Source organism: Accipiter gentilis, chromosome 17 (assembly GCF_929443795.1).
Source record: "Accipiter gentilis chromosome 17, bAccGen1.1, whole genome shotgun sequence".
NCBI classification, from domain to species: Eukaryota; Metazoa; Chordata; class Aves; order Accipitriformes; family Accipitridae; genus Astur; species Astur gentilis.
Window position 1 is genome coordinate 1,363,253 of NC_064896.1, and position 27,172 is coordinate 1,390,424.

The 27,172-nt window shown below is 70.6% G+C and overlaps 3 protein-coding genes across 4 annotated transcripts in view; 1 reads left to right on the forward strand and 2 right to left on the reverse strand.

The window, feature by feature from the left end:
* Positions 1-16,676, reverse strand: MAP7D1 (MAP7 domain containing 1). Of its 2 annotated transcripts, none has more exons than XM_049820054.1 (18): positions 16,511-16,676; positions 8,863-9,540; positions 8,642-8,710; positions 7,809-7,972; positions 7,389-7,503; positions 5,591-5,701; positions 3,946-4,068; positions 3,667-3,809; positions 3,412-3,545; positions 3,063-3,322; positions 2,813-2,939; positions 2,582-2,741; positions 2,188-2,292; positions 2,005-2,058; positions 1,841-1,898; positions 1,586-1,703; positions 1,307-1,512; positions 1-1,220 (listed from the first exon to the last, which is right to left on the reverse strand). In XM_049820054.1, the coding sequence occupies exons 1-18, from the start codon at positions 16,563-16,565 to the stop codon at positions 1,210-1,212; spliced, it is 2,691 nt and encodes an 896-aa protein (XP_049676011.1). In that variant the 5' UTR covers positions 16,566-16,676; the 3' UTR covers positions 1-1,209. The 2 variants fall into 2 exon arrangements, with proteins under 2 accessions (XP_049676011.1, XP_049676010.1); XM_049820053.1 differs by having other exon boundaries at positions 2,813-2,987; positions 16,511-16,675.
* TRAPPC3 (trafficking protein particle complex subunit 3) overlaps positions 6,299-27,172 on the forward strand; it is a 27,329-nt gene continuing 6,455 nt past the window's right edge. Inside the window, exon 1 of the mRNA XM_049820057.1 lies at positions 6,299-6,302. The gene's annotated coding sequence lies outside the window, so the exon portion shown is untranslated. The remainder of the gene's footprint in view (positions 6,303-27,172) is intronic.
* LOC126046962 (uncharacterized) lies at positions 20,467-24,712 on the reverse strand. Its single transcript, XM_049820055.1, has 14 exons — positions 24,330-24,712; positions 24,084-24,244; positions 23,819-23,978; positions 23,479-23,649; positions 23,314-23,405; positions 23,065-23,222; positions 22,881-22,984; positions 22,562-22,786; positions 22,320-22,405; positions 22,037-22,173; positions 21,759-21,848; positions 21,339-21,547; positions 20,999-21,205; positions 20,467-20,878 (listed from the first exon to the last, which is right to left on the reverse strand). Exons 1-14 carry the CDS (start codon positions 24,570-24,572, stop codon positions 20,591-20,593), a joined length of 2,331 nt encoding a protein of 776 aa, XP_049676012.1. The 5' UTR covers positions 24,573-24,712; the 3' UTR covers positions 20,467-20,590.

Sequence of the window (27,172 nt, forward strand, 5' to 3'; positions counted from 1 at the left end):
GCGGAAAATGGCGGCGGCGATCTTCGCTGGGCCATGGCGCAGGCCGCCCCCCGTTCCTCCCCGGTGTGGGCCGAGCTTTCTCCCGCACTGCCCAGCGCTTCCCCCGCCCAGGGAGGGGAGCGAGGCCGCAGAGCAGCCGGTCGCTGGAGGCCCCCCCCCCCGGCCGCCCCTTCCCACCCGGGCCCTGGCAGCATAGGCCGCGGCCCTGAGGAGGCGGAGGCCCCGGGCTCCCCGCGCCTGGCGGTGGCTGCCGGGTTCTTTCCACCAGCCCTGGGCCGGTTGCAGCTCCCGAGGGCCCAGCTGCCGGCCACCGGCTCGGGGTGGGTGCAGGGGCCTGCTGGTGTGTGGGGAGGGCGGCCAGGATGAGCCGGCCGCGTCCCCGGCAGGGAGAAGGGAGCTGAGAGCCGACAGAGCAAACGGTGCTGGGGGGGCTCCAGGGGCGAGCCCTGAAACCGGGGTAAACCCATCCCACTGCTGCCAGGGGGGCCAGGAGAGCTGCCAGCCTCATGGAGCACTGAGGCATGGCTGCCTGCCCGCCAACAGTGGTTCCCGTCCCCCACCCCGGGGACACGGCGAGGCGAGGCAAGGCGAGGGCAGTTGTCCACTTTTATTGTTTGCAAAGGTTGTCCAGATGCATAACACTGTCACAACGGCACGGAGAGCAACGTGGCGCCGGCTGGGCCCCGGGCCACGCAGACATGCGTGGGGATGGGAGCGACCTCCCCCCGGCCGGGCTGCTGCCCTTCTCCCTGCGAGCCCCGGGCAGCCCCGAATCCTCCCGCCCCACGCAGGGCCGGGCCAGGCGAGCGTCCCCGATGTCTGGCCGAGCTCTATTTACAGTATTCACATACATTGTACCCAGCAAGTTAAATAACTACATTATTACACCACACGTCTGGGGCGGCTCTGGCAGGCTGCTAGGGTGGGGGTGTCAGTCTGATAAGGTGCATATTTTAAAAAAAAAAAAAAAACGAAATAAAAACAAGAACGAAGAGAGAAACCAGACGTCCCCGCAGCGGGCAGGGGGCTGGCAGCCGCCTCGCCGAGGTCCCACACCGCCCGGGGCCCCCACAGCAGGGCCGGGCACGCATGGCGGGCAGGGGGGAGCGGCGAGGTTTTTCTTCTGACAACAGCTACGGTTCTGCGCGGGTGTCCGGAGTCAGGACGTGTGCGGTGACCCCCATGGGGACGTCTGCCAGGGCCAGGCCCTCACAGCACCTCTGCGGGAGGAGGGAGGGCGCGGCGGTGAGACCAGGCAGCCACGGCATCACCCTGGCCCCCCCGCACACCCCCTCCCGTCTCTCACCTGTCACCTGGGGGGGCTTGACCACAGCCTGCTTGAGGAACGGCTCCTTGTCGCCAAAGGGGATGATGCTGCCGGGGCTGCTGCCATGGTGGGAGAGCTCCAGCAGCTCCTTTGACCCCTCAGTGCCCGAGAAGCCATTCTCGTGCTTGCCGGGCTGCACGCCGTTCACCAGGGATGCTGGGGATGCCACCTCCTTGGCTGGGGAGCTGTGGGGTGGCAGGGCTGGGGTCAGCCACGTCCCCGCCACCCTCCAGTCCCCCCATCCACCCCCGCGCTCACCTTGGCTGCAGCTCCTCGCCCGCCAGGCCCTTCGGACCCCCTGGAGTCCCCGTGCTCGTTGTCTTCATCTCAGGGAGTTCCTCCTCCTTCGGCATCGGCCCTGCATGCTTCTCACGGCCTGGGGACAGCGGCAGAGCCCCTGCTCAGCCATGGCCCCAGGCAGGAGCGTGGCTGGCAGGGAGCAGGATGGTGGTGTGGCTTTGCGAACACTGGGCACCCCAGAGGTGCAGCAGGCTGTGGGAAGGGGCCACGCACCTGGGACATCCTCCTGCTCGGCCGCTTTCCCGTTCACCACCTTCTTGTCCTCTTTCTTCTACAGGGAGAGGAGAGCCGTGAGGGGCAGCGGCGGCTCCGGGCAGGGGGGCTCTGCAGAGTCCCCCATGTCCCCAGGCGCCTCAGGACAGAGGACAGGCACCCACCTTGGCATCCGCGGCGTCTGACTTGCGTGTCCTTTTCATGATCTCCTCCAGGCGCTGCAGGACAGAGATGGGGGGGCTTGTGCACAGCCCTTGCCAGCAGGTCCTGCCCTGGGTGCTGGGCAGAAGCCCTTGCAGGGGAAGCCCCTGCCATGCCACTTGCCCAGAGGTGTCCCCAGCCCTCACCTTCTTCCTCTCCAGCCGCTCCTGCTCCTCACGCTGGAAGTGCTTCTCCCGCTCCAGGCGCTGCCGCTCAGCCTCTTCACGCGCCCTCGCCTCAGCCTCTTCCCTCTGTGGCACAGCAGGGCGGCAGGGATGGATGAGACAGGGCAGGGACTGTGGGGACAGGCTGCCCGGGCAGCTCAGCACAGCTCTGCCCCACATCCCTTCCTGCCACCCTGGGCATCGAGGGGCTGGGCTGGTCCTCGCCCCTGCATCCCACTGGGGTAGGAACCACTGGAGATCATCCGTGCCTTCCCCCTCCATCCCTATCTTCATCCCTCATCCCACCTCTTCCTCCCCTGTCCCCTCCACCCTGCCTCCCCTGCAGCCCTTGCCCCCACACCCCACCACCCCAGACCTGTCTCTGCAGCCGCTCCATCTCCTCCCGCTCGGCCCGTGCTCTCTCCTGGGCCTCTCGTTCCTCCTGCAGCCGCCGTTCCTCCTCCTGCTGGCGTGCCAGGGCCTCTCTGCGGGTCTGCTCCTCCGCTGCCTGCTGCGCCCGCTCCTCCTGCAGCCGCCTGCAGGGAGGGGGCCCTCAGCAAGGTGGGGGACCAGGGCCGGGGGGCCGGGGTGGGGGTGCAGCACCCACCTCTCCCGCTCCTCCTGCTCCCGGCGCTCCCGCTCCTCACGTTCCCGCTGCTCACGCGCCTGGCGCCGCTTCTCCGCCAGCAGCCGGGCTGCCTCCTCCCGGTCCGTGGTGCCAGCTGGGGGTCTGCCTGGGGGGGTGGCCGGCACAGGGCTGGGGGCTGCAGGGGCCAGGGGGGCTGCAAGGTGCACACAGTGTCACTGCTGCTCCCGTTCCCCCCAGCCCCGCTGCCCCCCAGCTACCCTGTACCCACCTGCTGTTGGCTCTGCGGGCACCTTGGGGGTCTCAGGGAGGGCTGGAGGGGCCGGGCTCCGCTCCTCCTCCTTCCTCTCGCGTGCCTTTGCCTGGCCCTCCTGCTCCCCCCGCTCCTCCCGGGCCCTGGCCCGTACTTTGGGAGAGGAGTGGGTGCTGCGAGGCAGGGGCGGCTTGTGGGGAGAGCCAAGGGCCGGGCTGGGGGATGCCGGACGGGCTTTGGGGGTGGCGGGGGATGAGGGACGGTTCTTGGGGCCAGGGCTGCAAAAAGAACAAGAGACAGTGTTAGTGCAGCTGGGGCAGCCTGTGGGGCAGGGGGCCAGGCAGCCCCCACGGCGGCAGGTCCCTACCTGCTGTCTGCGGCAGGCAGGAGCCGGGGCTGTGCCGCTGGCAACGACTGCCGCTTCTTGAGGCTGCGCTCGCGGGACAGGGCGCTGCGCTCCTTGGCATTCTCCCGATCCTTCTCCTTCTTCTCCTTCTTCTTCTGCTCCAGCCAGGGAGAGACACAGGCAGCATCAGCACGGGGTGCTCGGCTCAGCCAGGAGCCACACTGTACCCCACAGCTGCCCTGGCACCGAGGGGTCCCCACAGGAGGTGGCACTCACGGGCGAAGACTCGGTCCTGCGGCGCGGCGTCACGTCGGGGCTGCCGGTGGTCCCCTTCCGCCTCTCCCAGCAGCGGTGCTGCAGGCGGTGGTTGTGGCAGGGGCTGAGGGGGCTGGCAGAGGCCGAGCGGGGGCACACGGGCACTGGGAGTACGAGTGACCACACCATCAGGACAGAGCCACCACAGCACTGGCACCAGCTCTCCGCTGGCTTCAGGCACCCTCGTCCCAGTCCACCATGAGGACCTGTGTGGCCCCGTGCGCCCCCCCAGGTGCTCACCCTGCTCTTTGCCATTCCCGGCCAGCGTCACGGCGCTCCGGCTGCGCGCGAGGAAGGACAGGGTGGGCGTCATCAGCCGGTCCACGATGCTGCTCTCCCATGGGCTCAGCTGCAAGCTGCGGTCTGGGGAGGGAGAGGGGCCCTTAGCACGCCCCTGAGCCCCCAGGCACCAGGCCTGGCCCCCAGCCCCATGGCCGCCCGCTGGGAGGGAGCAGCCATGCGGTTGCGGCAAGGCCAGGACATGTGCGTGGCCCCGGGAGTGCCCAAAGCTCGGCTGCCTTGGGGAGCGGTTCCCGCTGGCCAGCTGAGCATGATGAGGGCCATGCAGGCACAGGCATGGGTGGGCGGCTGGACACCCATGGGACGGCACTGAGGCACGACGACGACGCTGTCCCCGTGCCCCGCAGACACCCCGGCCACCATGCACCTACAGCGAGAGGCACGGGCAGCACCAGGGTGCAACCCTGCTGACAGCAGCCCCCTCCACTCCGGCTCTCTCCTTGTGCCCAGCGCTGGCATGCACCCTCCCTGTGCCCCTGTCCTGGTGTGATCGAGCCCCCAGCATGCTGCAGCTGCCGCAGGGACACCGCAGCGTGTCCTCACCCCGAGGGAGCTGTGCCAAAGTCACCGAGCATGCCCGCGGGAGCCAGGCCAGGCTCATGGCACCCAAGGAACAGCAGTCCCCGGCCACGCTGCTGGCTCAGCTGGGCACGGGGCTGCCCCTGGCTGCCCTCCAGTGCACGTTGCCAGCACCGAACACCCCACAGGCGCACAGAAAGCACCCACAGAGACAGGGCCCCTCTGCCCCGTTCCACCGGAGCCCCCGGTCAGGCCAGGAGCAGCACCCGCTGCCGGGAGGGGAGAAAATAGAGCCACGGGTGCAGCAGAGGGGACAGGGCACCGGGTTTGGCACCATCCCAGGGAGATGCTGCTCCCACCCGGGCAGTGCCGAAAGCCCCTGGGTGCCCCTCCCCAGGCTGAGCCCCCAGTGTGGGGCCGGCAGGAGCCGCCTGCATCACCACCGCCTGCAGCCGCCCGCGTCAGCTGCTCTGGCTATTTATACCCAGCCGGGAAGGCGCGCACCCATCGCCAGGCAACCCTGAAACACAACAGCGGCTCCAGCGCTGGACGCATCCCTCTGGTGTGGCTGGCAGCCTCGGGCAGCTCGCCCAGGGCCAGGACGACCTCGCAGCACCCGATGCAGCACCGTGCCCACAGCGCTCCATGGCACCCAGCCCCGAGGGCCTGCGGGGACAGGCATCGCGGCGGCGGGCACCGGCGCCATGCCCAGCCCTGAGGACCGTCTGGTGACGGGCAGCCCCACTCTGCGGCTGCGTATGCACCCACCGGAGCTGCCCTGGGGCAGGGAGCCAGAGCTCCCGGTCCCTTTCCTGGCGCCCCATGGGGCTGCCACCACCCAGCCGCTCATCCTCCTCCTCCTCCTCCCAGCCTGCACGCAGCCTCAAGGAACCGCCGGCCGGCTCCAGCCTCCTCCCGCAAACAGCAATCGGCTTCTCCTCTCTCCGCGGGCACCGTGCTGCAAGGCAGGGCCTGGGGACGGGGGACCCTGGCCTCAGGGGTCCCCAGCGCTGGGCAGGGGCTAGGCTGTGCCCCCTGCGCTGGGGCAAACATAAAGGGCTCTTACTTCTACTGGGAGAGTTCCAGAGGGTGGCAGAGGATTTGGAGAGCCGCTTGTTGATTATAGAGTCGACGTGTTTGGGGAGGTTTACAGCGGACACCGAGCACCGGCTCGCACCTGGAGGAGGGAAAAGACACAAGGGCATTAAGGTCCCGGGGACGGGGACGGGCCCCCCACATGCAGCATGCACGGCCGTGCCGGGGCACTGGGGCAGGAGCAGGAGGATGCGGCACAGAGTGGGGCCAGGAGATGCTGGTGTCTGGGGACATGACAAACGGCGCTGGCATCCGGCACAGCACGGTGCCCGAGCCCCAGAGGGTCATGCTGGGATCATGCAGGGATCTCATCCTCAGAGAGCCACGGTGGCTCCTGGGCGCCACCACACCAGTCTCCCCAAAAGCAGTCCTAAGAACCAGGAGCCAGGTGGCCAGGGACCTCGGCAGCACCAGGCGAGCAGCCAGCCCGGTGGAGCAGGTTGAGGGCAGCAGGTCCAGACAGACACGGGACAACGCTCACACCGGTGCTGGGTCACTATGACAGTGCCAGGAGGGTGCTGGTGGCTGGCAGCACCTCCACAGGGTGCTGGGATCCCTCTGCCCTGGCCGGGCTCCTCTGGAGAAAACGGCCAGGGGAGCTCACTGCCGGTGGAGGCAGCAGCCAGGAGACTGGTGAGTGAGAGCGCTGGCAGCAGCTCCAGCAGCACGTCCCCGCGGGAGGTGGCAGGGGAAGGTGTCCCCTTGCTGGACCCGGCCAGGTGCTGCACCGTGGACACAAGGGTCTGTCCCCGAGTGTGCCACGAGCCACAGCCAGACGCACAGCACCCGTACGCGTCACCCGGACAGGCGTAACCAGAACATGGCGCCTGTACACAGCCCGGCCAGGCACAGCCGGGCAGACAGCGCTGGTACACGCACGGTGCCAGGCACGTGGTGCCGGTACACACAGGATGGCACACAACACCTGTACACACAGCCCGGCCAGGCACAGCCAGGGCTGCCACAGCCACCCCATGGCACAACTGGGGTAGACAGACCCCGGGGTCACAGCGCTCCCCTCTACGCCATCGGACACGCCAGGCAGTGCCAGCGCCCACCGGTGCAGCTCTGTCCCCTTGGCAGTCAGGGGACAGAGGAGACCTCCACATGCCCAACCATGGTGCCAAACTCCGTGGGGTGTCCCCAGGGAGCCCCCAGGGAGAGGGCCCAGCTGGGCTCAGCGCTCCAGTTCTGGGGCAGTGGGCACGGCTGAGCCTCCGGCAGCCGCCACAGGGGCACAGCACGGCGAGGCACGGCACAGCCATGCACACCCAGGAGTACACACAGACACGGTCACCCCCACGCTGGAGCTGGAGGAGCCGAGCGCTGCCCCCACCTAGCTGGGCAACAAGGGAACACGCCACAGCACAGACCCCAATGAGAGATAGCGATGGCCTCGCACAGCTCCACAACCCATGCGTGACTCCTCCCGGCTGCTAGAGACCCCGGCAGTGTGGCCACGGCATCCCCACAAGCAACCTGGGCTGTCCCCAAGAATGCCCCCGCGCAGAACGGTGACCGTGACGCACAACCTCCAGCTTACGCCCAGCCCCACGAGAGCAGGGAAAAGCCAAGGGACCCCCTCGGGCCCCGGCACAGCCTGGCACAGCCCAGGGCGACGGCAGCGTGACCCCACGGCAGAATGAGGCTGAGCTGGGTTTGCAGAGTCTCTCCCGCCTTCCACAGAGCACCGCAGAGCCGTGCCCAGCCGCCCCCGCCGCCGACAGAGCCACAGGGCCATGGGTGCCCTCGCCCAGCCCGGCACTCACCATCCTTGTGCGCAGGGGAGCCGTGGTGCAGGGCCCCAGCCCAGGACCACCGCTGCTGCCGGATCTCTGCCCACGTCTTCTTGGCCGACCGCTGGATCGCTGCCTCGTAGCGCTCCTGCCCGAGGGAGAGGGACAGAGTGAGGCCGGCAGCTGGGGGAACGGGGCTGGGACCGACTGGAGCCTCCCGGCACGAGGCTATCACAGCAATGGGGATGCTTGGAGGGAGACGGGCCAGTGACACCCACCCTGGCCAGCGCACGTGTACCCGAGGAGCCAGGCACCGCAGAGGCTCTGCGCCATGAAGGATGGGCACCGCGGAGGAAGGGCATGGTAGGCAGCTCCCGAAGGGCTGCTGGAGCCACAGGGAGCATGTCCCTGGTGTGCTGCCCCGGCCCCCCACCTGTGATCCCCCATCCCCACCTTGTTCTTCTCGAGCTTCTGCCTCTGCCGCTCCTCCAGGATGGCACGGCGCTTCTCCGCCTTCAGCCGCTGCTCCTCCAGGCGCTTGCGGCGTTCCTCCAGCTGCTTCTCCCGCAGCAGCCTGGCCTTCTCCTCCTTCTCCAGCCACAGCACCCGCTTGGCGGCTGCGGGAGGGAACCGGGGCAGTGGGGTCGCACCCGAGACACAGCCCCGGCCCCGGCAAACCCCGCAGTCGGGACGCGTGCCCGTGCCGGCGACGTGGGGCCGAGGGCTGCCTCCGGCCGGGGCACGCCGCTGGGCCGCCCGGGCGCGCGGGGCAAGCGGCATCACGGCCGGACGGTGAGGGAGGGGTTTGGGCGAGGACAAAAGGGAGGCCGGGAGCCCGCCGAGCCGTGCCGCGCCGGCGAACAATGGGGGAATGAGGGTGGAAAGAGCACGGGGACAAGGAGGCCCCATGCGCGGCACAGGGGCCCCGCTCGCCTGCCGCCCCGAGCTGCTGCGGGGCTGCCTGCAGCTGCCTGCTGCTGCCCGCGCAGGGGAGACGGCTGGGCACAGATCGGGGGGCACCCATGCAAGCACCCGGACCGTGGGGAGCAGCCGGGGGAGCGTGGCAGCAGAAGCGGCGGCGTGCCGGGGACAGGGCGGGGGGGGGCAGAGTCGCCGGCACAGCAGCTCCTGCCCGGGCTCAGCTCATCGCAGCTAATGGGATTGCCCATGAGCCGGTAAAGCTCCTTAGCTCCTGCCTCCCCCCCCCGCCTCCACTTTCCCTCCCGGAGCGTGCCGGGGGGGGGCTCACTGGCCCCGCGTCCCACCCTGCTCCCCCAGCCCCTTACCCAGGTACTTGGCCCGCTCCTCGCGCCGCTCCTTCGCCTGCTTGTGCCTCGCCTGGGCTTTTTGGGCATCTGCAGCAGGGAGACACGGTCAGAGCAGCGCCCGGCCCCCCCCCCCAGCCCCAGAGCTGTGCCAGCACCAGCCGGGCACGGAGGCTTCGAGCAGTGCCCGTGGGGCGCCGGCATCACCAGAGCACCACTGGACACCCCCCCCAGGCACCCACCTTGCTTGGGCCTGGGGCTGGCAGCAGGAGCCGGGGAGGCTGCAGCCGGCGTGGGGCGGTCGCTGCGGGGCAGCACATCCTTCGAGGGTCCGGCTGTGCCACCTGGGGGGCTCTTGGCATCGGAGGGGGCCCCTTCACCAGCAGCTGGGGCCGGGGGTTGGCTCCCGCGGGGCAGCGTCTCTGCCGGGCAAGGGGCGGCAGCAGTATGGACGGGGACTGGCTGGCCAGCGGCGTGGGGCGATGCCTCTTCTTTGGGGTGCTCCGTCACAGGGGGCTGGGGGGGTCCGGGGGGGGACCGGTCACACCAGGGGGAGATGCTCTCGGCCGAGGGGGCCGCAGCTGCAGGGATGGGGGAGACGGGCTGTCCTGACGGCGTTGAGGCTGGAGGGACAGGTCGGTCACGCTGTGGGGTGCTGCTCTCGGAGGGGGGTGTCACGGCTGGGGGGCAGATGGGCTGCCTGGAGGGGGTCACGGTTGCAGGGACGGGCGAGACGGTCTTTTCGGAGGGGGTGATGGCTGGAGGGACGGGTGAGACGGGCTGTCCGGAGGGGACGATGGCTGGAGAGATGGGTCGGTCATGCTGCGGGGGGGTGCGCTCTCCTTGCAGGGCATCCCCGGGTGAGGGGGGCGGTGAGGTGGGGGGGAACACCCTGTCTCCCATCGGGGACGGTGGCTTCCCTGCAACACAGGCAGAGCAGAACAGACAGTCACTCAGTGCAGGAGCCCGGGGCAGCCCCATCCCCCCCAAAACACAGCCCTCAGGGGGTGCAGCCCCGTACCCCCCAATCACAGCCCTCGGGAGCAAGGCTGCCCCTGGCCACAGGGGCTGGGGACAGTCCCCTGGTGCCCCCCGGGAGAAGGCAGCGGGACCCCCACCCGAGCCCTGCCGCTGCTCCCATCTCGGGGAGCGCCTTCGCCACCCCATGCCGGGTGCCAGGCGCCGGGTGCACAATGCACAGAGGGAACCGGCCGGTGCTCCGCCAGGCACCGCCGCCACAAAGCCGCCCTTCTTCCCCCGACAGCTGCCGCCCCGGCCCCGCTGCGGGGGGACGCGTGGACAGAGACCCCACACGGGCACGGGGACCCACACGCTTCCCCGCCGTTCTTCCCGGAGGATGCGGGGCCGCTTCCGCCGGTGCTCGCGGCATGGCCGGAGGCAGGATGGGCGCGGGCCCCGCGGCCTGACGTCACCGCTCCGGCCCTATGTCCCCCAGCACCGCGCCATGCTGTGGCCGGGCCTGAGCACAGCCATGAACTCATGGCCAAGGAATGTACACGAGGCCGCTGCTGCCGCCGCCGCCACCAGCAAACAGCTCCCTCCTCGCGTGGCACCCGGCCACTCGCTGCCCCGCCATGGGATGGACGGGGGGCACGGTGCCTGCTCTGGGCACCCCAAGGGGAGCAGCCCGAGGAATCGCCCCCCATGTCCTGGCCGGCCCCAGGGAAGCCCGGCAGCTGGGGGACCCCGCTGCACGTCTCGGCACTGGGGACAGAGACGTGGTGCCAGCCACCCTGCGAAGCCACAGCACGTACCCTCTGCACAGGGTGGATGTGCCAGGACCGCCTGCGGTGACCAGCAGCGGTCATCCCCCCCATCCCAGTTAACCAGCCCTTTGCAAATGCACCTCTGGGGTACGTGCCCAGGACCACAGCCCCGACCCCCACGCAGCGGGCAGCGCCGTCGATCCTGCCCAGGAACGATGCCCGACCTGCCCTGGTGCCACGGGCACCCAGCTCCAGCTCCAGTTCATGACCCCAGCTCTGGCAGCACGGCATGGTGGGGACACCAGTGACCGGCACCCGCTGGCCTCGGTGAGCGGCTCTTGCCACGGGGTGATGTCACGCACCGGGCTCGGCCGTGTTTGCAGAGCTCTCCACAATCTTCTACGAGGGGCAAAGTGTGGGCTCTGCAAACATGGGCTGGCGCCGCTCCTCCACCCTGCGCCGGAGCCCGCCGAGCCCAGGGGCAGCCCCAGACTGCCGGGGAAGGCACCGCCAGCCCCCCCTGCGCTGTGGGCATGGGTGCACTCCAGATCCTATGGTCCCCCAGCACCCACAGCAGCACCCGCCTGCCCACGGAGGGGCTGGGGGTCCTGCTGCAGCCCGCCAGCAGGCCAGCGCTCACGCTAGCAGGGTTCACCCACCCTGGGATCCACAGGGGACACGGCCAGCCCCGGCCCCCCCGCAGACCCCGGCAGCCTTCCGGGTATTTTCTGCCGCAGGAAGCCGGCCCATCCCCTGGCTTCGATCCTGCAAATCCCACATCCCCATCGCTGCACCCCGCGAGGTGGCTGCGATCCTGATGCACGGCCGGAAAGGTGCTGGGGCTGCAGCCGGGAGGGTCCCCCGCCCCGATTCCCTAGATAGGCACCCGCGGGCAGGGGGGCTCGGCGGCCCCGCAGGCTCCAGCTCTGAGGACGATACCCGCGATGGCACCGTGTGTATCCCAGCTCGGAGGGGTGACCCCCTGGGAGAGCTGCGGTGACGCTGCTGGGTGCTGCCCGCAGGGCTGCCAGCCGAGCAAAAGTTTCAAGGGCAGGCTGACACCTCCGAGCAGATGGGAATACCTCCTGCAGCTTCGGACGTGTGGGGAGCGGTGCGGGGGGATGGTGGGTGCCTCCTGCCACCCCGTGGCGCCGGGCACGGAGCCCTGGGTGCAGCCCTGGGCAGGATTCGTCCAACCCCGCTGGCCAGAGGGACAGCAGCACCCGTGGCCAGGGCAGGGCTGCCAGGCACGGCCAAAACCCCAGCGTGCGGCCGGGACCAGCCCTGCCGCCATCTGTCCCTGTCGCTGCTCCAGCGCGGCAGCTGCCCTGAAACCCAACGCTGCCTGCGCCCAGGCGGCGCGGGCGTCCCCTCTCCCCCGGCCAGGGCATTCCGCAGGGGATTAGCTCCCCGGACCCCAGACACGCAGGCACGGCTCCCCAGCAGCCCCCAGCCCGGTGCTGCTGGCACCGGGACGGCGCTGTGCCCGGCCACTGGCCACGGCCACAGGACGAGGTGCTGCCCCTCAATGTCACGTCACCCAGCTCATCCCACCTCCTCCCGTGGGTCCATGTGGCACGGGCACCCGCACCAGCAAGCACCGCCGGCACCTCCAGCCCGGTACTGCCCGGTGCGACATTGCTCCGTGGCCAGCACATGGCTGGGGATGCTCAGCCAGGCAGAGGCTAATTCCCCGGTGCCGTGAAGCGAGAGCACATCGAGGCCCTGCGGGGTGCTCCGGTCGGAAGGCAAGCAGCCCTCGTTAACTGTCCGCCGCGCATCCCCGCAGGGCGCTTCCCACGAGGGCGGGGGGGGGGGGGGCACCCGTGCCGCTTTAACCTCAGCTCCCCCCGGCCGCCATAACCTCACGTTCCCGCTCTGCGGCACAGCCGGAGCCCACCACGGGTTGCTCCGCGTGCAGTACCTGCCCGGGGCTGGGGGCATCGGACAGAACCCACCCCTAATGCAGGGAGGAGAGGAGGGCAGGGCTGGTGGGCACAGCAGGGGCCCATTGGTGGCAGCTCCAAAGCCACCCAAAGGGGCTGGGGTCACAGCGGGGGGCCGGCGGACCCCGGCCACCCTGGCCATTGCACAAGTCCCTGCGATGCCCGGGGACAGGGTCCTGAGGGGAACCCCAGCCCCGAGAGCCACCGACGGCTCCCCGCAGCCCGTGGGGTCACCCGTGTGCCCAATGCACCCTTGGGCCCTTCCTGGTGGGGCTGTTTTCCAGCTGCCTCCCCCCGCCTCCATGGCAGCCCCATGGCCATGCCAGAGGAGGGAGAAGGATGGGTCTCGGGGCTTCTCCTCATTGCCAGCAGGTCCCTGTGCTGAGCAGGGAGGCAGCCGTGGCCCCGAGGCCACGATTGCTCTGCGGGTGCTGGGTCCGGCAGGCAGAGCGTCTGCCCGAGGCCACAGGCGTGCCATGGGGTGCACGGGAGGGTTCAAAGCCCTGGGGGTGCTCAGAGCCCCGGCGCTGCTCCCAGTCCCACTCTGCCTCGTCATGTCTCAGACGTGCTTCGGAGCCGAGCCCTGTCCTGTCCCACCCAGCTCCCGGGATTCCCCTCGCACCTGGATGACAGGGACAGCGAGCGAGCATCCCCGGCACAGCCCCGGCACGTCCCAGCCGCGGGCGCAGCGCTGACGCACACCCTCGGCCCCGGCTCGCATGCATGGGCAGGGAGACGCAGGTGATGCGCAGATCAAGCACCAGCAGCATCGCACCACGGGGGTGGCCGGTGCCCCCCTGGCAGCCGCCCACAGCAATGACACCCCGTCCCCCGTGGAGAGGGGGGGGGGTCCCTGCGGTACTGCTGCCCACAGCCACCCGCACCCTGGCTCCAGGCAGCTCGGGTGCTGTAGCCTAAGGCTGGCTCCTCTCCCCGCCGGCTTACAGCCAGCGAAACACAGCCGGCAGCGCCGGGGCAGGTCAGGCACCGTCCCACGGCGGCCCACGCGCTGCCCGGAGCTCCGCTTCGGGGATGGGCCTCCAGGGCCAGGCAGGAGCAGGGCAGGACGGGCAGAGGCAGCAGCACAGCCGGGAGGGCACAGCCAGATGCCCGCGGTGGGTGCTGGAGAGGAAGGGGCATGGCAGGGCATTGCCCACCTGGCTGGGGCCACGCTGCCTTTGCACCCGCTCCCGGCAGGGCTGGTTTGGGAGGGGGCTGTGCCCGCTGCCCAGCTGACCTCCCCAGCACGGAGGACCAGCCCCGCTTCCTGGGGTCCACACTCCTCCGAGGAACCGGGGGCACGGGGGCAGCCATAGGGGAACCACGCCAGCCCCTGGCAGAGGCCGCCGAGCTCCTGCGGCTCAGCAGCCAGCCGGCGGTGACGTGCCAGGCCGAAGAGAAGAGCAGCAAGGGGAACTTGGGAGATGGGATCTCGTGGCCAGAGCGGGGCCAGAGCCGGGGAGTTTCCAGGGTTTAAAATACACATGGAGGAAAAAGCCTGAGCTGCTGCTGTGTCCCGGCACCCCCACAGCAAACTTTCTGTTTGGCTGTGGTCACGGCACAGCCCCCAACAGACCGAGGGCAGGGGCAGGCAGCACCTGCCTGCCATCCATCTGGGCAGCGCCGGCAGTGGCGACAGGAGGTGCCCTCGTCCTTGGGGTGACCCATGCGGAGCCGCCAGCGCCGAGGGCAGCCGGCCCAGCCGTGCTCCCGAAAACCTGTCTGCTAGCATCACGCTGGGAAAACAGAAACCTGGCTCAAAGGCAGGGCAGGGGGCTCTGCGCCTGCTGGGATCCAGCCTCTTGGGGAGCAGGTGCCCAGCACCTCTGAAAAATGGGTCCTGAGCCTCACAACGCGGATGCGGGCACCTACCGGGGCTGGGGCCGTGCGGGATCCGGCTCCGCTCCCAGCAGACTGCCTGTGCTGCTGCCCGTCCCTGCTCAGAGCCCTTCGACAAGCGAGAGCTGCGCTAACTATTTTGGACATGGCACCACGGGACTGTCACATCACCGCTTCGCACGTCGCATCACGTTGCTCTGACGGTTTCGCAGCAGCAGCTCTGCTGGCGTCCCCGCACTGGGAGAGCTCCCGAGCTGCCTGCTCCCAAACACAGGCGCTGGCTGGCAACCAGCTCGCCCTGCACCCTCCCTCTCTGCTGTGCCGGAGGGAGAAGGGCTGGAGAAGCCAAGGCAAACCCAGATAAGAACAAACCCCTGCCTGCTCCCTGCCGTGGTCCTCGCCCCTCTGCCTGCCCGCGGGGCGGCATCCCACCCGGGTGGCTCCGCAGGGCCACGCTGCCCCGTCTGCCCTCCACCAGGCCCTTCACCCCCCCAGCACTACCAGCTGCTCCGCACCACGGTGGGTGCAACCCCGGCCCCGCTGGCGACCAGAACACGGCATATCTGGGGGGTCCAGGGGCTCCGACCCACACTGGGCAGCGAGACCTGGAGGGAGCAGCCTTGGGCTGCTCAGCCATGTGGGTCACCCAAATGAGAAGGATCGGGGATGGTCCCCGGAGCGGGATGTGCTGCAAAGCCCCCCGTGCTCCCCCAGCACCGTCCTCTGCTCGCGGTAGAGAGGCAAACGCCTCCCCGCACCGGGAAACCAAACCACGCAGGGGGTACGGGGGGCCCGGCTGACCGCAGAAGAGGCCGGCGCGGCCGCGAGCAGCCGGCCCCCCGCTCCCCAGGCAGCGATGGCCTCAAGAGGGAAGGAAAAGCCGAGCCGGGTTGCGCGCCGGGGCAGGCGGGAAGGCTGCGGAGGCGGCGAGCGGGACACAGACAATATGTCTGCAGCGCAGGACGCGCCGTTCGGGCAAGCGCGGCCGGGGGATCTGCAGCCGGTTTGTTCAAGAGCCGCCGAGAAAGGGCAAGCGGCATTTCGCGGCATTGCCGGGAGCCGGCAGCGATCTCTCCCCGCCTGCGAAGGCCCGGGTGGCCGTGGGCGATGAATCACGGGCCCGGTGGCGGGCACCGGGGACGAGGGGGAGGGGAGCCGCCTCTCCTCTTCCTCCATCGGTGGGAAGCAGCTCTGCCACGGAGCCCTGCTTAGTCACAGCCCCGCGCTGAGAGCGAGCGGCCCGGCGGGGCCAAAGAGCGCTTTGGCTGGAGCCCTGCAAAGAAGAGCCAAAACAAACCCTCGCCCCGAGACTCGGCCCCGTCAGCCACCGCCCTCCCCGGTCCCCCGAGCCGAAGGGCCGGAGGCAGAGTTCATCCTGGGGCAGCGATGGGACCGGACCGGCTGGGACGTGTCCCGAGTCCCCGTGGCGGGGAGGGCGAGGGCAGCCGGCTCCGGGTAGGCGGGGGTGGGGGGGCAACCCCTGCACCCCTCAAAACCCACCGGCAGCGGCTTCTGCCCCGGGCAGTGCCAGTCACCCCTGCTCGCCCCCCCCCCACCCCACCCCAGCCAGGGTGCCACAGCCAGGCTGCCGGACAGGCGGTGGCGGTGACCCCGGCACAACCAGGGCACGGACCCCAGGGCCACCCGCGCCCCACAGCACGAGTGGGGCTGCCCTGGCAAGCAGGCAGCGCCCCACACACACACCCCGGCCGCCCCCCCAGAGCAGCCTGCCGGGCCAGGGCGTCGGGACCCGGCACCACATGCGGCAGCGGGACTCGGGGCCGGGGCTCGGGGCCCGGCCGGCATCGCCCACCGGCTGGTGGGGAAGAGCCCGGGCAGGGGCAGGCGCCGCCGCCCCGGACACCCCACCCCACCTCCCCCGCCATGGCGGGGCCGCCCCCGGGAGGGCTCCCCAAGGGCAGCTCCCCCTGCACCCCCCGGCGGCGGGGCCGGGGGCTGCGCGGCTCCGTCCCACCCCAAGATGGAGGGGCCGTGCCCGGGCTTTGTCCCTCCCGGCAAGACCCCCACCACCCGGCCCCCGGCCCCGGCAGCGTGTCCCGTCGTCCGTCCGTCCCCCCCCCACCACCTCCACGGCTCCTCCACCGCCTCCCCGGGCCCCCACCCCGCTCCGCCGTCCGATGCGGCCCCGCCGCATCCCCCGGGCCCGGCCGCCGCGGCATCCCCGCCGGCATCCCCCACGCCCGGCTCCCGCTCCCCCACGCCCGGCTCCGGCTCCCGCTCCCCACCGCGGCCCGGCTCCCGCCTCCCCCCCCCACCCCCACCCCCGGTTCCCCGGGCTCCGGCGCGGCCCCGCGGTGCGGGAAGGGGCCCGGGGCCCCCGCCGCTGCCGGAGCCGGTTCCCCGCCGCGGAGCCTTACCCTGGGCCGGCTGGGGCTGGGGCTGAGGCTCCCGCCCGGCGCGGCTCCTCTCCATGGCGTGGCGGGGAGGCGCAGAGGGCTGGCCGAGCCGTGCCGAGCCGCGCCGTGCCGAGCCGCGCCGCCCCGCTCCCCCCGGCCCGGCGGGGGAGGACGCACGGCGCTCCCCGCCCCGGCCCCGGCCGCGCATCCCGCCCGGCCCCGCGGCCCCGGGCTGGGGGGGGGGGGGGGGTGGGGGTGTTGGGGGGGCGAGGAAGGGGATGCTCTCTGCCCGGGCTTGCCTCGCCCCTGCCCCCAAACGCGGCTCTCCGCAGCCCGGGCCCGGCACCGCGGCTCTCCGCAGGGCTCCCCCCCCCCCCCCCCCCCCCGCCGGGTCTCTGCCGCCCTCCCGGGAGCCGAGGTTGGGACCCCACGCCCGTCACCCCGGCCTCAGGCCTGCCCTGCTACCTGCAGCCACAGCGCCCAGCATCCCCCAGCTTGGCTCGGGCACTCGTCTGTCTCCGGCCCCTCCTCTCCCAGATTCTGGGGCCTGCACCCACCCTTCCCACTTCCCACATTTTAGGATGCTCCGGTCACCCGCCAAGCGCTGGCCCTGCGGCCGACAACCCCTGCCCTGCCCTGCCCTGCCCTCGCTGTGGCCGGAGCCACGACCAGCACCGCAATGCGCAGCCAGCGCCACTCGGATCAGTTGCCCTATTTCCAGGCACCCCAAAGAAACATCGATTTCCCCTCCTGGACCCCCACCTCGGCTGCTCCTGAGGCCTCGAAGCTGCTTCCCTCGCCGCCCACCCGTCGCACGTGAGCCTTAGTCACCGCCAGCAGCAGCCCCCCCACTCCCGGGGGCGAGGGCTTCGCCCCCACACATCCCACCCTGCCTTGATAACAAGCAGATAAGGAGAGGCCTCCCCGGCTTCCCAGACAGGAGCAGAGACCTCGGCTCAGCCCTGCTCGGTGGTGAAACTCCTCCTGGCCTCGCAAGAAGCAGGGGTGGGCCAGGAGCGCGGCCCCCATCCCTGCCCCACGCAGCATCCCACGGGGCAGCCAGAGCACACACACCCCGGGCGCGGGTGCCTGCCCGCTGCGGCAGCACGTCCGAGGGCAGGGGAAACGCAGGCAGCAGCAGCAGCCGGGGAAAACACTGCTCAGGGCATTGCAGGGGCAGCAGGAGCCACGGACACCTCCCTGTTCGCTGCATGGCTGGCCCAGCTTGGGTCACCCCGCAAAGCACCCGTCTCCCAGGTTCACAGGGATGACAAACAGATTCAGTTTTCTGCGGGCAGCACCCGTCAGAGATGCCTGTTTTAGGGATGATATCACCGCAGGACCAGGAGATCCCCTGCCACCCCATCCTCCTTCACCTACCAGGCAAACAGGTTTCCCGAAATCCCAGCCCTCTCCTCCGGAAGCGTGTTCCTCTGACTCAGGGGACGGGAAGCGGGCAGGAGGGCTCCTCGGCAGACAGGGCAGCCCCGCTCTGTGCCACTGTGGAAGAGGCCATATGCCCCAAACCGCCCCAAACGCCCCAGAGCCCCAAACTGCAGTCAAGCCACCACCTTCCCCCAGTCTCCGGCCCTGCCACCCCGCCGGCTGCTCGCCCAGCTCAGCCAGAGCAGAGGCTTCCCCGAAACTCCTGGCAGCCTCACCCACCGGCTGACTCCCCGCCGGGGAATGCTGTGGGGCCGAGCCACGGCTCCAGGAGCTGCGCAGCCCCAGGGGGATGGTGGGGGACAGGAGTGCACATGGCACAGGAGCGTGTCCCAGTGAACCCACAAACACAGGGGACACCCCGAGACAGGGAAGGGGAACAGCCCCACTTGCACGCCTGCATGGCCGAGCCTCCGAGGAGGCTGCAGCAGTTCCACGGCCCCTTATTTCCGTGGCACACAAGGGATCTGGCAGAGCAGGGCTGGGGCCACCCCACAACCTGCTCCGAGGGTGCCATCGGGTGACTTCCAAAGCCCCTTTGCCTGGCAGGGTCACAGCCCTGTGGGTCCCAGCAGGGTGGGCAGGGAGCCCAGCACAGCATCGCCCAGAACGGACGAGCATCCTGGGGCTCCAGGACAGCATGGCACCCAGTCCAGCCATGCCCATGCGCCTTCTCCCCACCACGGGGCCAGCCTGGAGCAGGGGGCACGGTGAGGAAGGGGCAATGGCGGGCGTACAGGGCCTGCGGCTGTGCTCCGCTGATGCTCCCGGTGCGGGCAGCGATGCAGAGGGCTCCCAGCTGCTGTGCCAGCCCGAGTCGATGGGCTTATACAACAAGCAGAGCATTGATCGATCGCTTCGCTGCAGGCAGAGCCCCGCTGCGTCGGGGTTCCTGGGTGCAGCCTCCCCCCCGTTCCCGCGGTGCTGGGAACAGCCACCCTCCCCGCGCTGATGGAAAATCCGATGAGCTCATGATGAGCATGCTGCCCGGCCCCAGCAGCTGCATGCCCCAGAGCTCCCCGTGCTCCTCAGCGCCTCGGCGTGGGGTGCAATGCTGCCACGGCTCCCTCGGGCTGGCCTGGGGAGGGGGCTGCACCCAGTGGGCTGGGGCCCAGCCATGCTTCTAGCCCCCACAGCATGCCCAGTGTCTCACCCTGACGCTGCCTGTGGGGAGCCAACGGGGTGCCGAGCACCCCCAAATCAAAGGATAATTACAGCTGCCGCTCAGTCACTGCCCCGCCAGCGCAAGCTGACACTGTGGGAGGCTGGGTACAAACAGGGATGAGGACGGCAAACAAACCCTGCCGGCATCCCCGGGCAAAGTACCGCGCAGGACACCCCATCCCACCCGCTCCCGTGCCGCTCCCCACCCCTCTGTCCCACACCTCCCTCCTCTGGCCCCAGGACTTTGCCCCCACCCCAGGCTGCTCCCACCCTGCTGCTCTGCGTGGGGCGGTTTCGGGGCCCACGCAGGGCAGTGGTACCATGGCCACGAGGGCTGATCTGAACCCCTGCCCCCAAAACGCTCCAGCTGACCCCCGCTAGCTCTGGGGCAGCGACCCAGCAGGAACCCAGGGACGAGGGTCTGTCCCCGCGTCCTGCCCCGGAGCACACGGCTGCGGTACCAGCCTGTCGCCGGCAGTGTGCTGGGGCAGCCACCAGCCCCTGAGCATCTTTGCCACGGGGCCAGCATCACGGCTGGCTGAGAAGCCCTGCTGCTGCAGGACAGTCCCCTGTGGGTGCAGGTGACAAATGGGCCAGAGATGGGCTGAGCCCTGCCCTGCCCTGCCGCAGCCCTCACCCGCTCTGTAATTATCCCAGGCCGCATCTGTAATTAGCGCCCTGATGTCATGGTGTCAGGCCTGGGCAGCCCCACACACTCCCCGCCAGCCCCACCTTGGCCTCCAGCCCCAGCGCTGAAGGAGATCCCAGTCCTCCAACACCATCCCGAGGAGCTCCTGCCTGGCTCTGGCTATCCGCGCTCCTCACTAGCATCGCTGCTGGACCCTCATCCCATCCCTGCCCTGCAGCACCCGAGCTGCTGCAGGGCTGGATCTGGCCCTCTGGCCGGTGCAGGGCTCGGCCGTTCCCACTGCTGCATCTCTGCCGCTGCCCACGCTGCCGGCATCCTGCCCACTCCTCGCCGTGCTGGCCCTGCCGGCTGTCTGCACGGCTACCACCCTCCTGGGGACGGATCCTGCCTGGGCAGCAGAGCTGCCACCCCCTGCCCTCCTGAGCCCCCCCAGCCTGGGGCTGAAGGCAGCGCTGCCGGTCCCCCACCCCCCTCAGCACAGGGAATGTGCTGGAGCGGCCCCGGCAGCTATAAATAGAGCAGGAGGCGCAGGCTGGTCTGGGCGGCTGCTGCCCCTCGTCCAGCATGGGGGCACGGGCAGGGTGGGGGGCTGCAGCGGCACCCCCCGGGTGGGACGGGAATGGGGAGGAGGGCAAAAGCCCGGGGCACTGTCGTCCTACCGCAGGCACGCACCCAGCCCTGTGCAGGGGGGACGGGAGGGGAGGCCCCCACGCAGCCGCCGTGGAGCAGCACCCGGCACTTTATTGCGAGGCAGACAACCGCGCTCCCCACGGCACACGGGACGCCACGTGCCCATTCCCTCTGCCAGCGCTCCGGGCTGCCCGGCACCGTAGCCGCCTCCACCTCTAGCACCCACGCAGGGGCCGGGCTGCGCCGGTGACGGTGAACCGTGCGCTCAGCACCTCCGAGGGCGCCCGCGTCTGCTGGCCTGGCTGCTGCCCGCCGGCAAAGAGGGTGAAGGTGCCGGGCTCGAGGCGCCAGTCCTGTGCCCAGACGGCACGCTGCTCGGCCGCCACCTGGAAGGACAGCTTGGTCTCCCGGCCGGCCGGCACGGCCACACGGCGGAAAGCCACCAGCTGCCAGCGGGGCACCGGCACCGACGACTGCTCCCACCGCAGGTACAGCTGCACCACCTGCCCGGAGGGATGGGAGTCAGCGCTGACGGGACCCCCCAGCTGCCCCCCCTGGCAGGGGGGACCCCGGCTGCAGCCATACCCCCTACGGCTGCATCAGCGCGGAACGGCAATGCTCACCTCCTCGCCATCCCTCTGCCCTGTGTTCTCCAGCACCACGGACACGGAGAGGTTGGCACAGACAGGCAGCGCTGGGGGGCTCAGCACCAGGTCCCGGTACTGGAAGGTGGTGTAGGACAGCCCGTAACCAAAGGGATAGAGCGGGGCCTCCTGCCCGTAGTACCGGTACGTTCGCCCCTCCATGGTGTAGTTCTCCATCGGTGGTACCTGAGGGACGTTGCGCCGGTGGAGTGGGGACAGGGCTGGGCAGGCATGGTCAAGGAACAGCCCCACATCCCACAGCTCCCTGGCCACTGAGGCAGGGAAGAGCTATGGGTTCCGCCGGCTGCCCTGGCCGTACCTGGTGCATGCCTGCGGGCCACGTGGCCGGCAGCCTGCCGGCCGGGTTGGCCCCCACCTCGCCCAGCAGGACCCTGGCGATGGCAAGGCCGGTGGCCTGGGCGGGGAAGAAGCACGCCAGGATGGCCCCCACGCCGTCATGTGCCTGCGCCCAGCTCACGTCCAGGGGCCCCGCGTTGAACAGCAGCAGGATGACGGGGCGTCCGGCAGCTGCAGGGAGACAGCGGTCATCAAGACCCCACAGCAGCGCTGCTCAGACAGCTCCGGGGTGCCCCATGGATGGGGCGCGCCTCGGGGGGTTGCGGTTCCCCTCCTTGCGCCCCAGCCCATCACCATCCCCTCTGGGCTGGCCCCGACCCCCAGGACACCAACCAGCCCCCAGGTGCCGGCACGCTGCCCTGGCCAGGAGCAGAGCCCCTACCCGCCTCCACGGCATCCTGCAGCAGCTCCAGCTGGTGGCCCGGCAGGGACAGGTCCCTCCGGTCCTTCGCCTCCGTCTCCACATCCGTCCCTGCGTGGGGACAGCCAAGGGACAGCCCCTTACACCCTGCCCGGGGCACCGCGGACAGATGGGGCAGAGGGGCACTGACCGCCTCAGGGGGCCGATGAGGACCCGTTCCTCTCCCAGAGCCGCCCCAGATCTGGGGTGCTCCCCCTCCCAGGCCGTACCCACCCAGCGCCTTCCCCGCTCCCACCTACCTGTCCCCAGGCAGACCACCACCACGTCGGCTGCCCCTGCTGCACCCACCACCTCTGCCCGCGAGTACTGCTGGCACTGCGGCTCACGGCAACCTGCTGCGAAGCTGAGGTTGGCCGGCAGTGTCTCCAGCCCCCTCCTGCACCAGGAAAGAGCAGAAGGGTTGGGGCACCTTGGGGACGCCCCCCCTTGACCCAGACCCCAGTGAATGGTCGAGCGGCTCCAGCAGCAGCCTCAGGCAGCGCCCAGGACCAGGGGACGGACGGCAGCACCACGCTGTCTCACCGGGGAGTGTAGATGTACCGCGGCTCCGGCACCGGCGCGTAGTCCCCGAACAGCACCCGGGGGTTGTCGGCGAAGGGACCCACCACCTGCGGAGGGCAGAGGGGTGAGGGTGGGCACCGGCAGCCCTGTGCCACGCAGCCTGCAGCTCTTGAAAGGAGGGGACACCTGCGTGCCTGGGGTACAGAGCCAGCAGCCCCTGGGTCACCGTGTTCCCCCTGCCCGCCTCCGTGCGTGGGGCTCACCGCGAGGCGCTTGCCGGGCAGGTCCCGAGCCCGGAGGGGCAGCGTCCCCCGTGCGTTCTTCAGCAGCACGAAGCTCTTGACAGCAGCTTCCAACGAGAGGTTGCGGTGCTCGGGGCTCTGCACGGCGCTCAAGTCCAGGGCGCTGTAAGGATTCATGGCTGGGGGGTCAAACTCCCCCAGCCGCATCCGTGTGTAGAAGAGGGGCCGGACCCGGTCACGCAGCATCTGCGAAGACCCCGACACCAAAACCTCGGTTGTGCTTGGCAGGGGCAGCCCTGTCTCTGTGCCCATGCCCTCAGCCCCATTTCCCCCAGCTCACCTGCAGCGTGATGTTGCCCATGGCCAGAGCCTGGGGGATGTGCATGAAGACGTTGTTCCTCATGCCGTAGGAGAGTTCCAGGTTACAGCCGGCGTTCATCGAGGCTGCCGTGCCGGAGAGAAGGGAAACCGCCCGTCACGGCTGCGTGATGCCCGGGGACCCCGTGCCTGTCCCGCCAGCTCACCGACCGCCGTCTCCAGGAAGGTGCGCGTGTAGTGGTGCCCCAGCATGATGAGCTCCAGGGCCCCCTCGTCGCTCACCACGTAGCCCTCGAACCCCCACTCGCCACGCAGGATGTCCGTCAGCAGCTTCTTGTTGGCGCAGGCGGGAACGCCGTTGATCCTGTCGGAAAGGGGATGGGGCAGCCCAGCCAGCCGGGCACCGGCCACCCCGCGGTCAGCCCAGCCCGCACGGCCCCCGCCGTGCTCGGTACCTGTTGTAGCTGCACATGAAGCTGTAGGAGCCGGCACGCACGCACGCCTGGAACTGGGGCAGGAAGGTGGTACGCCAGTCCCGCTCCAGCACCTGCAAGCACCGCGGCAGAGAGGGGTCAGCGCTCGGGGGGCCGCCCGCCATCCCGCGGCCCCGTCGCGCTCACCTTGGCGTCGAAGCTGAGCCTGGAGACGGGAATGTTCTCGGGGCCCCCGTGCACGCTGAAGTGCTTGCAGCCGGCGCTGGCCTTGACGTAGCGGGGATGCTGGCCCTGCAGCCCCTGCACGAAGCTGCGGGCCAGCTCCCCGCTCAGGAACGGGTCCTCCCCGTAGGTCTCCTAGCCAAGGCACAGGCGGGTCACCGCCGGGACCCCCAGCCCCATACCCCCCCCGCAGCCGGCACCCCAAGGAGCTGCTGCCACCCTCCGGCCGGTCGGCCACGGTCCTGCGTGGCCTGACCCCTACCTGGGGTCACCACCGCATCCCCCCCCCCCCCCATGCTGGCACCTGGTTCCTGCCCCACAGCGGGTGCCTCATGATGTTCAGGACGGGGCTGAAGCAGCTGAGCCCCGTGTGGTCACCGTAGCGGCCGGTGGCGGCGAAGTCGTTGTGCTTGGCTCTCACCTCGGTGGCGGTGGCGTTGGCCACCAGGTAGACGAGCTCTGGGCTGTGGAGGGGGAGGGGGCACGGAGGCGTCAAGGCGGCGGGCGCGGGTCCATCCCGCGGGACCACATCCCGCACCCCCGGGGTGCCCCGTCCCCGGTGCCGGTACCTGAAGGCGGCGGCGAGCCCCAGCGCTTGGGGGAAAGCCGTGGCCCAGCCGGGAGCCTCCGCGTCGCCCCGCAGGCACTCCGTGTTCCAGTTGTAGGGCCCGATGCCCAACCGGGGAACGGGGGGCGCGGGGCCGTTCCCCATCGCTCCCCCCCTCGCCACCTGCGGGCCAGCGGCGCTGAGCGGGCAGGGGAGGAACGGGGCCGGGGGAAGGGGGGTCCCGGGGCCGCCCCCGCCGCCCCCTCACCTGCAGCACCAGCTCGGCGGGACTCAGCCGGCCCAGCAGGTCGTCGAGGCGGCGGTGCCAGGGCAGCGCCGGGTCCTGGAAGGGGAAGCGGGGGAAGGGGGTGGGCTGAGCCCGCCCCGGTCCGGCGCCCAGCACCGCGCCCAGCAGCACGGCGGCGGCCCGGAGCCCCGCCAGAACCGGCACGGCCGTTCCCGGGGTCGCCGCTCTCCGCCGAGCGGGCGGGAAGGTTGCTCGACGCGGCATGGCACGGCTCGGTTCCCGGGATCAGCCGGGCCTTCTCCCCGTCCCGGCGCTCCGAGGCCACGGGCGATGGGCGCGGCGGGGCGGGGCGCGCTGCGGCTCGGCCCTGAGCCCGCCGGACGGGGCGGGACGGGACTCGGCGAAGCGGGGGGGGGGGTCCCCGGGGCGGCGAGTCCCGGCCGGCGGCACCGGAGCAGCGTGCAACGTGCAGCCGGGCCCTGGCTCCCGTCCCCTGGCTCCGCCGCGGCGGCAGGTCGTGGTGTTTTGCTGCCTCACCCCCCCCCCCCGGCCCCCGAGCACCTCCCGGTGGGGGCACGTCTGTGAGCGGGAACCGGCAGAGCCGCCCGGTGCAGCCAAACCGGCTCCCGGGGTCACCCCGGCTGCAGCGGGGCTGCGGGCAGCGGAGCTGGCAGGACACGACCCCCTGCTCGGGGCTGGGGGGGAGAAGGTGGCCCACCGCTGCTCCTGTCCCGCACCCGGGGCAACAAGGGGAAAGGCCTTCATTAGCACGCTGTGCTTTAACGAGACCCACGGAGCGTGAGTGACGCCAGCGCCGGTCCCCTCTGTGCCCCCCAGTGCCTGGTGGGACACTGCCAGGGACCGTGGTGCGGTGACCGGGGACACAGTACCTCCGGTGGGCACCTGCAGATGGGAGCAGCCGCGGTGGCCGTGGTCACGCTCTCAGTGCCCGAGGCTGCAGGTCCTCCCGGCCGTGCCGCCCAAGTCCCACACTTGCAGCCTGGGGACACGGTGTGGGGCTGGGCGGTGGCTCCGGTGCGAGCATGCCAGCAGGGCTGTGGCCAGACCCAGCATGTGTCCCGCCGCCCGGCCAGGTGACTCCCCAGCCAGCGAGAGCCAGCGCTGCGTTACCCTGAGCAGCATGCGGTGGCTCAGGCAGCCCCCGGGCACACGGCGATGTTTGCTCTGTGGCTTTCCCACACGGCCGCTCCCACGAGACAAACGGCATGGTGATGGCTGGGGTTTGGCTTGGCACTGGGCAGCCCGGGCCCACGGAGACCTGTACCTCCACACGGGCAAGTCTGGTGGCCATGTGGCTCGGGAGGCTTGTGGCCTCTCCAGCATCGTGGCTGTGGCATCGTGTACTGCATGCCGCAGGGTCTCCGCTGCCCCCACCTTCACGCTCCCCTGGATGTAGGTCTTCAGCTGGGAGATACACGGGGGGTGAGGGGAGAGCACAAAACAGCCATTTGCCCACCGTTGCTGGGGGCAGGAAGGGGAGCCGGTGCTGGCAGGCTGCTCCCCTCCGCTTTAGGCCTGGGAGATGGTGGAGCACAGACAACTCAGCATCTCGCTGGCACCATGTCCCGCTCCTGCCAGGGATGGTGGCGACGCTGGCAGTTCCCCAGCCCCGACTGCCCACGCCAAGAGCTGGTATCAGTCCTCGGTGCTCACAGCCTGCCAGCAGCCGAGCGAGCGCAGGCTGCGCCGTCCCAGGGACGTAGCCATGTAAGGCAATGCCAGCGAGTCGGCCGCAGCCGTCGAGAGCCCAGCCAGCCCCCACGCTCCCAGCACTGCTGCTCGGCAGTGATAGCGAGCGATCCCCCAGCTGCTGGATTCCTGAGCGGCCGGGGGGGGGTGGGTGGGGGGGTGTCCCGCTAACGGCTCCCTCTGCACCCACAGCACACCCTCCCACCCGCCACGCAGCCTCCATCGCACTGCCCCAGCTGGAGCCACCTTTGAGCAGGGGTCAGCAGCCAGCACTCGCTCAGCGACACATCTAGAATAGAGACGTAACAGAATAAATAAATAACGGCCAGGCAGCGTCCATTGGGGAGCAGAGGCTGGTGCTTGGGCGGCCACACCGGCTGAGGAGAGTCTGTGGGAGCTCGGTGGTTCCAGTAAATATTTACTGCAGTCGCTCGGAGCCTCAGGCCAGGGTGACTCCTGCGACACCCCAGTCCTCCGCCGCGTTTCCCCGCGGCTGCATCTCTCAGGCGTGCGAGGCGTCGAAACCCTGTGCCGAGCAGCTCCCGTTCCCACACCAGGCCGCGGCCCGAGGCTCCGAGCTGGCCGGCCCTGCCCAGGGTTTGCTCCGTCCGCCCCGGGGCGGGGGGAACGCCGGCTGCCCTCTCCCCAGGAACCAGCTCCGGCCAAGACACCGGGGCCAGTGGCTGGGCGGGGAAGGGGGCCCCCACCAGCCCGGGGAACCTGATCCCGGGCAGGCCCTTGCTTCGGCGACGGCCCTCTCCGTGAGGAATTCCTCATCCAGCCAAAACCCCTCGTTGCCATCACCGGGGCTGGGGGGCGGGGGGCCCTCCTCAACAGCCGCCGGGTACCCGCGGGCCCGGGCCGCCGTCCCGCCTCCACCCGGGGCCGGTGGCAGGGAGCAGCACCGCAGTCACCGGCCCTCACCGGCCGGGCAGGGCTCACCCGCTGCCGGCGGAAGCGCTCACCGCGACCCCGGGGGCGGACGGGCCCGACCCTGGCGGAGAGACCGGCCCGGCGGGCGGAGGCGCCCCCTGCCGGCGAGGCGCACACCCCCCCGCCGCGCTTGGTTCCGCCCACCCCCGCGCCTGCCGGGAGCGGCCGTCAGGTGACCCGCCCCGCACGCCGGGATTTGTAGGCGCCCAACCGTCACGCCG

Excerpts from the sequence above, each read along its gene's own strand:
- MAP7D1 (XM_049820053.1), bottom strand. The coding sequence starts at position 16,565 with ATGGAGAGGAGCCGCGCCGGGCGGGAGCCTCAGCCCCAGCCCCAGCCG. Across the intron at positions 8,711-8,862 it reads CAGCCCCAGGCCCAAGCAAG|ATGCCCAAAAAGCCCAGGCG; the intron begins GTGGGTGCCTGG and ends TCCCTGCTGCAG. Across the intron at positions 4,069-5,590 it reads CTGGAACTCTCCCAGTAGAA|ACCGCAGCTTGCAGCTGAGC; the intron begins GTAAGAGCCCTT and ends CTCCCTCCCCAG.
- LOC126046962 (XM_049820055.1), bottom strand. The coding sequence starts at position 24,572 with ATGCCGCGTCGAGCAACCTTCCCGCCCGCTCGGCGGAGAGCGGCGACC. Across the intron at positions 22,406-22,561 it reads TGCCCGGCAAGCGCCTCGCG|GTGGTGGGTCCCTTCGCCGA; the intron begins GTGAGCCCCACG and ends TGCCCTCCGCAG. Across the intron at positions 21,206-21,338 it reads GGCCCGCAGGCATGCACCAG|GTACCACCGATGGAGAACTA; the intron begins GTACGGCCAGGG and ends AACGTCCCTCAG.